Source organism: Chionomys nivalis, chromosome 12 (assembly GCF_950005125.1).
Source record: "Chionomys nivalis chromosome 12, mChiNiv1.1, whole genome shotgun sequence".
Taxonomy (NCBI): Eukaryota; Metazoa; Chordata; class Mammalia; order Rodentia; family Cricetidae; genus Chionomys; species Chionomys nivalis.
In genome coordinates this window covers 74,516,740-74,528,557 of record NC_080097.1, presented here as the reverse complement: position 1 = coordinate 74,528,557, position 11,818 = coordinate 74,516,740, and the positions used below count along the sequence as shown (strand labels likewise).

At 46.3% G+C, this 11,818-nt stretch overlaps 2 protein-coding genes across 2 annotated transcripts in view; both read right to left on the bottom strand.

Moving 5' to 3' along the window:
• The window catches only part of Rpgrip1 (RPGR interacting protein 1), a 57,972-nt gene extending 46,658 nt beyond the window's left edge, over positions 1 to 11,314 (bottom strand). Inside the window, exons 1-4 of the mRNA XM_057786162.1 lie at positions 11,242 to 11,314; positions 9,120 to 9,261; positions 3,894 to 4,108; positions 1,059 to 1,158 (exon numbers count right to left, since the gene is read on the bottom strand). Of these exons, the coding sequence (XP_057642145.1) occupies positions 1,059 to 1,158; positions 3,894 to 4,108; positions 9,120 to 9,261; positions 11,242 to 11,314 (530 nt within the window). The remainder of the gene's footprint in view (positions 1 to 1,058; positions 1,159 to 3,893; positions 4,109 to 9,119; positions 9,262 to 11,241) is intronic.
• LOC130884878 (enhancer of rudimentary homolog) lies at positions 4,945 to 5,652 on the bottom strand. The gene has a single exon (XM_057786164.1). It carries the CDS (start codon positions 5,610 to 5,612, stop codon positions 5,298 to 5,300), a length of 315 nt encoding a protein of 104 aa, XP_057642147.1. The 5' UTR covers positions 5,613 to 5,652; the 3' UTR covers positions 4,945 to 5,297.
• Positions 11,315 to 11,818: the final 504 nt, after the last annotated feature.

The following is an 11,818-nucleotide window of genomic DNA, read 5'->3' as shown; positions in this document are numbered from 1 at the left end:
TGATGGCTCTTCCAGAGGTCCTGAGTTCAATTTCCAGCAACCACATGATGGCTCACGGCCACCTGTAATGAGATCTGGTGCCCTCTTCTGGCCGGCAAGCATACAGATAGACAGAACACTCTATACATAATAAATAAATAAATCTTAAAAAATAAAGTTAGTGATCTAGAGGGTAATCTTACAAAATGTAGCCTGCAAATGTCAACATAGGAGGTAAAAAACTAGAAGGAAGGGGAAACACTTTCGGTTGTTAGACCCGAAGTTAACCTGTAAACCCTACCTACGGAAGGACCAGGTAACTTCCTGGAATTCTGGGAACTGTGGTTCTTAAAAAAAATAAATAAAGCTTCATGGGAAAGTACGGTGGCCCATGGGTTGTGTCCATATAAACCCCACCAACACCTGTCTAGGAGTCAGTTACCTGGATGTTTCCAGATGTTGGTTCTGAGCAAATTCCATCTTGGTCGATATGTAAATTTTAATAAAAGCTTGCTTAAATTCAACCAAAATGATGGAACTGGCTATTCTGGTGAATTTCAGGATTAACATTATGAAAAAAAAATTTCTTGCCGGGCGGTGGTGGCGCACGCCTTTAATCCCAGCACTTGGGAGGCAGAGGCAGGTGGATCTCTGCGAGTTCGAGACCAGTCTGGTCTACAAGAGCTAGTTCCAGGACAGGCTCCAAAACCACAGAGAAACCCTGTCTCGAAAAAGCAAAAAAAAAAAAAAAAAAAAAATTCTTTTTTCTCAGAAGACAGAGAAATGCTTGTTTTATAAATATTAATATGAATGTAAATGTGAATTTTGACAGGGCCTCACTGTGTAGCCCAGGTTGGCCTGTGCAGGTGGGGGAGAGTAGGGGAAGGGGGGGTTAGGGGGAAGGGAGGGCTGGGGAGAGGGAGGGAGTCAAAGGAAGCTAATCCTCTTGGCTACTGTTTGGTATTTTTAAACAAAGAAGGTGAGATTTCACTTTCAGCTGCAACACTCACTGACCCTTAAATGATACATTTCCACTAGAGCTTTTTTGGTAACAACCTGGGCCCGGAAAGAAGACTCACAGTTGGCTGGGCTCACTGGTTATTTCTGTTCTGCTGTCTCCATCTGTCACACATCCCTTGAATGTGGAGGGGGCTGTGTAGCTGCGCCTGTCTTTCGGCCCTGAAAGTTTAGGTGGAGAAAGATGTGAGATGTAGCCACAGTACCTTCCAGAACTCCACATACCAAACCCTGAACAGCAAGAGCTGGCCATCATAAAAATCACATCTGCAAATGTCTTCAGCCAAGAATACTGACTCAGGGAGTGGGTCCAAGTGGGAGGAGGGAAGAACTCAAGCTGGTCCAAGCCAGGCCTGTGTCCAGCCCTAACCCAGGACACAACGGGTGCTCATTCTTATATGCAGAGTCCTGGAACAGAGATTCAGCTGCCTAGAAAGTACTGGGGTTAAAAGCATCTGCTCCACCACTCCCAGATTTGTTGTTGTTGTTGTTGTTGATGTTGTTTTGAGACAGAGTCTCACTCTGAAGTTCAGAGTAGCAATCTTTCCTCAGCCTCCTGAGTGCTGGAATTACAAAAGAAATGCCTGCCTCAGCACTAAAATTTAGACTCCTACTTTTTCAGCTGTTTTTTGCAAACGTTTGCTTATCTGGAATATAGGACTGGAAAGTCTAGAACCATACTACACAAACAAGTGAGTCTTTCAGAGCAGGGGTGGCATACAACTTTAGTTCCTGCACTCAAGAGGTAGAAACAGGCAGATCTCTGAGTTCGAGTCCAGCCTGGTCTACAGAGTGAGTTTCAGGACAGCAAACAAAAAACCCAAATGAGTGTTTAGCAATAATAATAATAATAGATAAACTGTTGTTTGTAGATTTCCTCTCGTCACTAACGTGGGTTCTTGAGAATAGACTGTCTTGGAGGCTGCTGTTGTGAGCCAGTTGGAGTGAGCCAGTTGGAGTGCATCAAAGAGAAAGTACAACCCCTGCTGATCATTGGCTCTTTGGCTTCTAGACCTCAGCCACGGCTGCTCTCAGGGAAACACTGAACCTACAGAATCATGTGTAGTTTGTGTGTGTGTCAAGTTTTCCTGGGAGAAGGACCTTAAATATGGTCATGGTTTCAAAGTAACCCTCTTCTCCAAAATCAAAGCACAGAGGCCCAGTTGCCCTGCAAATCCTGGCTTTCTAGGCTCGTGCCTGAGCATAGTCCCAGTACTCAAGGTGACGCCTTTCTAGACTGCTGTGGATTTCACCAGCAAAACTTCTGTTTCTACTGTCTGCTTATCTTTGGCAAACTGGGTTCTTTGTTTTCTTTTGTGAGAAGGGGGTTCACTATGGGCTGCTGGCTGGCTTTAAACTTGCTATGTAGGGCAGGGATTATCAGATTTTGTAGCTGCTTAACTCTGGAGGAGTGGGGATTATCACAACCAGCTGTTGGTTTTGTTTTGTTTTTCCAGTAAGGGTTTCTCTGTGTAGCTTTGCCCGTCCTGGAACATGCGCTGTTCACAGAGATCCTCTGCCTCCCGAGTGCTGAGATTAAAGGCGTGTGTCACTACCGCAGGGCCCAGCTGTTGTTTTTTAAGATTTTTATTACTGTTATTTAGAAAGAATATAGGTCATGTGTGTTGGTTCCCACCGTGGCCAGAAGAGCCTCCATATTGAACCCTAGTCCTCTGCAAAAGCATCAATTGCTCTCAACTGCTGAGTCATTGCTCCAGCCCTGATTTTTCCCCCTTCGTTTCTCTCCTTTGTTTTGTTTTGTTTTGTTTTGAGACAGGGTCTCTCTATTTCTTCCTGGCTGTTCTGGGACTCGGTCTGTAGATCAGACTGGCGTGGACTCACGGAGATCCTCCTGCCTCTGCCATCCAGTGTATTAAAGAATACTCCAGCCGGGCGGTGGTGGCGCACGCCTTTAATCCCAGCACTTGGGAGGCAGAGGCAGGCGGATCTCTGTGAGTTCGAGACCAGCCTGGTCTACAGAGCTAGTTCCAGGAAAGGCTCCAAAGCCACAGAGAAACCCTGTCTCAAAAAAAACAAAAACAAAAAAAAAAAAAAAAAAAGAATACTCCACCATGCCAGGCAGTCTCGACTTTATTTATTTATTTATTTATTTATTTATTTATTTATTTATTTATTTATTTATTTTGGTTTTTCGAGACAGGGTTTCTCTGTGGTTTTGGAGCCTGTTCCGGAACTAGCTCTTGTAGACCAGGCTGGTCTCGAGCTCACAGAGATCCGCCTGCCTCTGCCTCCCAAGTGCTGGGATTAAAGGCGTGCGCCGCCACCGCCCGGCAGTCTCGACTTTTTTTAAGGTTTAATTTTTTGTAGCATACACAGTGATGGGTCTCTCTGCAGTTGTACATAAGTACCGCTGCTTTGTGTCTCCCGCTTTGTCTCCCCTACGCCTTCCCTGGAGGGTTCTCTTCCCTCCCCGCACATAATCTTCCCTCCTGATTCCCACTTCCTGTCACCCTGTGCTTAACCGCTCTACCCTTGGTTTGTTTTTGTTGTTGTTGTTTTGTTTGTCTTTGGTGGTCCTGGAGATGAATCTACAACCTCAATCATGTTAAGCAAGTCCCCTGCCACTGAGCCACATGCTGGAGTAAATTCAGAAATTTATACTGGACCTCCACGGGAGGCGGCGGGCAGGCTTTTAGGAAGGTAGAAAGGTGAGACAACAAGGACGGGCTAGTGGGGCCACTAAAGCAGGGAATGCTGGGTGATGATGGGCGCTCGCCTTTAATCCCAGCACTCCATAGAGGCAGGATCTCTGAGTTTGAGGCAGCCAGGGTTGCACAGAGAAACCCTGTCTCCAAAAGCAAAAATCAAACAAAAAGAGAATAAAGCAGGGAAGAAACATGGCTGTTTTGGTTCCCTCGTGGGGACCAGTTACACACCTGGCGTCTGGGACAGTCTTCCTCCCGCGTGGGGTCGAGGCTGTGCACTGCCTGCCGCGCTGGAGGGACAGGAGCGCTGTAGATGCGCTTTTCTCCTGGAAACCAAGGGGCGCTGGGGCGCCGAGGAGCGCGGCCGCCTCGCAGGCTCCCTGGGCGCAACAAGTTCCCTCAGGTCTGGTTGGGTAGTGATGTATTGCTTCACGGTATTCCTCCGCCTATGGCAAAACAGACCACATGGGTTTCCCCATCCACCAGCCCACCCTGGGTTTGGACTCAAGGCTGGAGTCTAGCTGGGCAAGCAACCCTTAGAGGTAGCTCCAGCTTTGGCGTCTTCGGGTTAACAATTGCTTGGATGAAATACCCTGACCAGAAAACAATTTGGGAGAAAAAAAGGGTTTACTTGGCTTATGGTTCCACATTGTAGTTCATCGCTGAACGAAGACAGGATAAGAACTCTCAAAAGGGCCTGAACCTGGAGGCAGGAACAGATGTAGAGACTGAGGGAGCCTGGGTTTTATAAGAAATCTCTATGAGTCAGAGACCAGCCTCTTCTACAAAGCAAGTTCCAGGACAGCTAGGGCCGTTATATGGAGAAATCCTGTCTCAAACCCTCCCCTGCCTCCCAAAAAAGATTAATCTCTGATGCAAGCTTGGTGATGCAGGCCTATAATCCCAGCACTGGATTTAACTGCTGCTCAGCCCCACAGTTATTTGGGAAGTATTGTCACATGAGAAAAGGCAAGACCACTAAGTGCGGTGTCTACTCGTAATCCCAGCCTTGGGCATAGAGGCAGGGGGACCGCTCTAAGTTCTAGGCCAGCCAGACCTACATAACTTGACACTGTCTCTGAAAAACAATCATAAAAAGGGGCCGGGTACACTGGCATACTCCTTTGATATTAGCACTTGGGAGCCAGAGGCAGGTAAAGCTCTGAGTTCGAGGCCAGCCTGGTCTACAACCATAGTTCTAGTACAGCCAAGGCTACGTAAATTTTATCATTTTTTTTTTTTAGAACTACAGAACATTTCTTTATTTTCACTAAGACTTTCCCAGAGGACATAACTAAGCTTGTCACTACCCCACCCCTCACAAGGGGTTAGTGCACTCACTGCTGTAAAGCAGACACCAACAGTTTCAAGGACTGGAACCAACCTTAAATGGCAAAGAACACTCTCTCTGAATTATCATAAAAATGTTTAAGTAAAAAAAAAAGAAAAAGAGTAAAGGGGCAATAATGGTGGTTTTCAGAATGAAAATATCATTCATGTTCCATGTCATACATTCAATCTTGGCTCTAGCATAACAAAATGGAAACAGGATTACTATCATACAAAATGTTCACTACAGCACGCTGTAAGCACCTGTTCCAAGCCCACCCCCAGCCCCTAATGCTTCCGACTCAACTACTTCCCAGCTTGTTGGGCCTGTCGACGAAGGAGCACGTAGATCTTCTCTTTGATCCAGTCTTTGTTATAAGGCTGGTACGTCTGTGTATCAGCTCGGTAAACAAGACAGCTGAGATCTGCCAGATCATCAATAAAATCAAACAACTGACTGATATCGTATGTGATGGAGGGGCTGTTGGGATTCATTCTTTTCAGATGTTCTTCATACATCTTACAAACACCTTCCATGCACTCATTCACAGACTCATAGTCTGCATAAGTCCTGCCTTCTGGCCTCTTGGTAGGCTGTACCAGCAAAATGGTGTGAGACATCTCCTCAGATGCTCTGCTGCAGCTGCCGCTAACACCACCGCCGCCACCGCTGCCTTCGCACACGAGCTCTTATCGTTGTTATAAAAGGCGGAGATGGCTCAGCAGTTAAGAATGCTTGCTGCTCTTCCAGAGAACCGGGATTCAGTTTGCAGCACCCACACTGGACAGCTCACCACCTGAGACCTGAGCTCCAAAGACTCCCACAATCCCTCTGGCCTCTGAGGGTACTTCCATGCATGGAGACAGACAACACAGACACATAAATACAAATAAAATAACTCTGTGCTAACAGCAGCGATGGCAGCTTGTTCTCCAGCCCATGGCCACGCCTGTGCCAGTTCCCTCTTAGGAGAGAGTTGCCGAGATACCAAGTGTAGATTGTCCCTGCGTTCTGGCAGCACCAAGTCAGAGCAAACTGTTTTCTTGGGTTCTCCCTCAAAAGACCAAAGCAGGAGCTCACACTTGCACATTGACCGAGCTGCCTTGGGCGCCCTTGTGGTGAGCATTTCCTCTGGGCTCTGTCCGGCTAAGCCGAAACAAGCAACACCAACTGCAGCTCGCTCAGCGACACGCACGAGCAGCAGCGGGGGGGACACACCTGTAATTCCAGCACTCGAGACAGAGTCAAGCTGATCTGTATGACTTTGAGACCAGCCTGGTCCACATAGTGAGTTTCAGGCCAGTCAGCGACACATAGCAAGACCCTATTTGAGGGGCTGGAGAGATGGCTCAGCGGTTAACAGCACTGCCTGCTCTTCCAAAGGTCCTGAGTTCAATTCCCAGCAACCACATGGTGGCTCACAACCATCTGTAATGAGGTCTGGTGCCCTCTTCTGGCCTTCAGGCATACAATCAGACAGAATACTGTATAAATAATAAATAAATAAATAAATATTTTTTTAAAAAAAGACCGTATTTGAAAACAAATAAACAAACAAACAAAAAACCCCAATCTACTACACTATGTTCCTAATGTTGGTCTTGGCAAGGTCCTGACACCAGTTTTTTAAATTTATTTTTTTATTATTTTATTTTATTTTATTGATATTTATTGAGCTCTACATTTTTCTCTGCTCCCCTCCCTGCCTCTCCGCTCCTTCTTCAATCCTCCCCCAAGGTCCCCAAGCTCCCAGTTTACTCAGGAGATCTTGTCTTTTTCTACTTCCCATGTAGATTAGACCTATGTAAGTCTCTCTTAGTGTCCTCATTGTTGTCTAAGTTCTCTGGGATTGTGGTTTGTAGGCTGGCTTTCTTTGCTTTATGTTTAAAAACCACCTATGAGTGAGTACATGTGATAATTATCTTTCTGTGTCTGGGTTACCTCACTCAAAATAATGTTTTCTAGCTCCATCCATTTTCCTGCAAAATTCAAGCTGTCATTATTTTTTTCTGCTGTGTAGTACTCCATTGTGTAAATGTACCACATTTTCCTTATCCATTCTTTGATCGAAGGGCATTTAGGTTGTTTCCAGGTTCTGGCTATTACAAACAAAGCTGCTATGAACATAGTTGAGCACACATCCTTGTGGCACGATTGAGCATCCTTTGGGTATATACCCAAAAGTAGTATTGCTGGGTCTTGAGGAAGGTTGTTTCCTAATTTTCTGAGAAATCGCCACACTGACATCCAAAGGGGTTGTACCAGCTTGCACTCCCACCAGCAATGCAGGAGTGTTCCCTTTTCTCCACAACCTCTCCAGCATAAGTTGTCATCAGTGCTTTTGATCTTGGCCATTCTTATAGGTGTAAGATGGAATCTCAGAGTTGTTTTCATTTGCATTTCTCTGATGACTAAGGATCCTGACACCAGTTTTAAAGTGTCTCAATGGTGGACTTCAGGATGTCCATTCTTCTGTACATCTCTGCACCCTGTCTCGCATTCCTGCCCAGGTGTAGCCAGACAGCCACCACTGAAAGCTTGGAGTTAAGGGCTGTAGCTCTCCACTTCCAAGGTGTGATCATGGGCAAGTTGTTTGGCTCATCAGGTTCCCTTTCCCTCCTGATAATACCCTGCCTTCACACTGGTAGTGGTTTGAAAGAAAATGGCCTCCAAAGGGAGCAGCGTGACTGGGAGGTGTGGCCTTGTTGGAAGAAGGGTGTCAGTGTGGAGGTAGGCTTCCGGTCTGGTATGTGCTCAAGTCACACTCAGTGAGATAGACCACTTCCTGTTGCCTGTCCAGCACCATGTCTGCTTGCATGCTGTATATCCCACCATGATGAGAGACTGAAAATTAAATGTTGTCCTTTGTAAGAGTTTCCAGGGCTGGAGAAATGGCCCAGAGGTTAAGAGTACCGGCTGCTCTTCCATAGGTTCAATTCACAGCAGCCACATGGTGACACACAACCATCTGTAATGAGATCTGGTGCCCTCTTCTGGTATCTATACATGTGTAGTGTCTCTTCACAGAGAAAGAAACCTTACCTAAGCCGGGCGATGGTGGCGCACGCCTTTAATCCCAGCACTCGGGAGGCAGAGGCAGGCGGATCTCTGTGAGTTCAAGACCAGCCTGGTCTACAAGAGCTAGTTCCAGGACAGGCTCCAAAGCCACAGAGAAACCCTGTCTCGAAAAATCAAAAAAAAAAAAAAAAAAAAGAAACCTTACCTAAGACACGAGTAAATGAGTCAACAGATTTATTTGTACAGAACACACGATATGCCTGCATTCAGTAAATAATCAATTGATCTTTACTTTTCAAAAGGAAACTTCCTTTTCATACTTGTACCTACCTCCCTGTACTGCCAAGATTTTACCATTCGCCCTGTCTCTGCCTCCTCCCTTAACAGGCAAACAGAAACCTGCCGAGTCTCTGGCTCTGTGCATTGATATGCCGAGTCTCTGGCTCTGTGCATTGATATGCCGAGTCTCTGGCTCTGTGCATTGATATGCCATCACCAGGTTACTTGGACTGCTTTGTGCTATTTAAATTATGAGGCGTGGCCAGGCAGTGGTGGCGCACGCCTTTAATCCCAGCACTTGGGAGGCAGAGACAGGCGGATCTCTGTGAGTTCAAGGCCTGCCTGATCTACAGAGTGAGCTCTGGGACAGACTTCAAAGCTAAACAGAGAAACCCTGTCTTGAAAATAAAATAAAACAAAAACAATTATTTTTGAGCCTGACATCCTTTGAGTCATTTTTGGTACAGACATTTGAGAGAAATATAATCCTTTCAGCTCAGTGTGCAGCCGATCTGCTGCAGACACAGCTATTGAAAGTGTAAGGACTCTGGGTTCAGCCGGGCGGTGGCACACACCTTTAATCCCAGCACTCAGAAGGCAGAGGCAGGCCAGGCCGGTCTCTGTGAGTTCAAGGCCAGCCTGGTTTATGGAAGGAGTTCTAGGACAGGCTCCAAAGCTACAGAGAAACCCTGTTTCAAGAGAGGAGGAGGAGGAGGAGAAGGAGGAGGAGGAGGAGGAGGAGGAGGAGGAGGAGGAGGAGGAGGAGGAGGAGGAGGAGGAGGAAAGAAAGGAAGGAAGGCTAGAAGGCCAAATTCATGTTCTCTGGGTACCTTTTGCTTTTATCTCGTTGCTTCCGAGAACCTTCCTTCATCAGTATGGGCTCTTCGTGAAGATGACAGAGTCTGCAGTTCAGTTCCTCCTGGCTCATCCTGCCCACGTGTGGCTGAGCCTTCACACTCTTACCTGAATCCCATGAAGAGAGAAGTTGGAGAATATTTTTGCATTTTTGTCTTGTTTATTTATTCTATTTTTTTGTTTGTTTGTATGATTTTTTTCAAGACAAGGTTTTTCTGTGTAACCCTGACTGTCCTGGAACTTAATCTGTAGACCAGGCGACCTTTAAGAGATCTGCCTGCCTATGTTGCCAGAGGGCGGGGATTAAAGGCATGGACCACCACTGCCTGGATCTTTCTTTTCTTTTCTTTTTTTCTCTTTCTTTTCTGACACAAGGTTTCTCTGTGTAACTTTGGAACCTGTTCTAGAACTCTCTCTGTAGTCTAGGCTGGCCTCGAATTCACAGAGATCCACCTGCCTTTGCCTCTCAAGTGCTGGGATTAAAGGTGCCTGTCTTGGACCTTTCTTTATTAGTTAATTTTTAAAAGAGTCTTGCCAGAGACTAAGGGGCCGTAGGCAGTGGAATCAGGATTTATCCCTACTGCATACATGTACTGGGTTTTTGGGAATCTATTCTCTTTGGATGAATACCTTGCTCAGCCTAGATATAGTGAGGAGGGCCTTACCTTCCACAAAGCAATGTGCCTTAGCCTCTCTAAGGATTGAATGGGGATGGGGTGGGAGGGTATGTGGAGGGAATGGGAGGAGGGGAGGGAGTGGGAACTTGGATTAGTATGTATAATGAAAAAAGATAGTTTGTTTTTTTTTTTTTAAAGACAGACAGAAAGAGAGAGAGAGAGAGAGAGAGAGAGAGAGAGAGAGAGAGAGAGAGAAAGAAAAGAGTCTTGCCAGGTGGGAGCTGGAGAGATGGCTCAGGGGTTAAGAGCACTGGCTGTTCTTACAGAGGACCCGGGTTCAATTCCCAGTACCCACATGGCAGCTCACAATTGTCTGTAACTCCAGTTCCAGGTGACCTGAGATCCTCACCTAGACATACACACAGGCAAAACATCAATGCACATAAAAATAAACAAATTTAAAAAAATGAATCTTGCTGGGCTGTGGTGCTGCACGCCTTTAATCTCAGGAGGCAGAGGCAAGTGGGTTTCTGTGAGTGTGAGGGCAGCCTGGTCTACAGGGTGAATTCCAGAATCCAGAACAGCTAGGGCTGGTGCACAGAGAAGCCCTGTCTCCAGAAACAAAAACAAGGAAAAGAATCCCAGGGCATTCTGTCTCAGAGTATGTCCAGCCCTTCTCCAGGCTCCCCGTGAACTGAAAGTTGAGTATCCAGGACAACAAGGATGGTAGGCCTTCATTGGTTTCATTTACTAATAAAATTATTTAACTTTTAAATTAATTTAAAAAAAAACACAAGAACTTGAATGACTAAGGCGATGCCCGAGTCAGTAAAGTGCACAGCTCACCAGCCTGAGGATCTGAGTTTAGATCTCCATAACCTACATAAAAGGTCAGTCATGGTGGCATGTGCCTGTGACCCCAGCAGTGGCAGACTGGGCGCTCAGGACGGGAGAACACTTGCAAGCTCACAGCAAGCTACCTAGCTTACACAGTCAGATCCCAAGCCAATATGTGAGCCTGTCTTAAAACAAAAGGCAGCAGGTGCCAACACCCAAGGTTGTCCTTTGACCTCTAGTGTGTATGTTCCACGTGCACACAGACATACATACACAGAATCAGAATAAAATACTAAGGAAATCTTAGGAGGCTCAGAAGTGGCTCGGTGGTCAAGGGTATGCACTGCTCTGGCAAAGGACCTGGGTTCAGCTCCCACACGGTGCCTCACAACCACCTACCTGTTTGAGGGGACCTGATGAACACAGTACTACACACCTGTGACGCACACATACACTCAGGTGCACGTGCATACTCATACAATTAAATACCTGAATATTGACATAAGAAGAAATTGTAGGGAAAGGGCTAGAAGAAAACGGTTTCTATTGTGAAGACTGTCACACTGTCCCCCGGTGACAGACTGGTGATCCTTTCCGTCAGTGAAGACATCCACATCGAGGCGCGGGTGGAGTCGCCTACCTTCCACCAGAAGAACGGAGTCATCCGTGTCTCTAACTGGCAGGTCCTCTGGTGTATGGTCCAGGAGCTGTATCATCACCTCGGTTATCAGGCTTCAGGAGCTCCTAGAAGACCCTAAACAAAGGGCAAGTCTTTATGAAGAGTAACTGGCTGCAGGATGCCCCTAAGCTGCAGGAGGAGTTTCTAGTACTTTTGTGGTGGTATGTGACACACCACAGTTCTGTTTGTGGTAGTGATAGTGTGGACAACAACAGGCCATGCACTCAGTAATCATGATATTATTTGTTCAAAATTAAAATTAGGGCTGGAAAGATGGCTCAGAGGTTAAGAGCACCGGCTGCTCTTCCAGAGGTCCTGAGTTCAGTTCCCAGCAACCATCTGTAATGACATCTGGTGCCCTCTTCTGGCCTGCAGTGCATACATGCAGGCAGAACACTGTATACATAGCAGATAAATAAATAGACTTAGGATGAGTTGATATTTACCATTTTTGATTAATTTTATGTATTTGTTCATCCTGGTAGCAAATGACCAACCCTTCTCTCTGGAAAATGGGCTTCTAAACCCTCCTTCCTCTCAG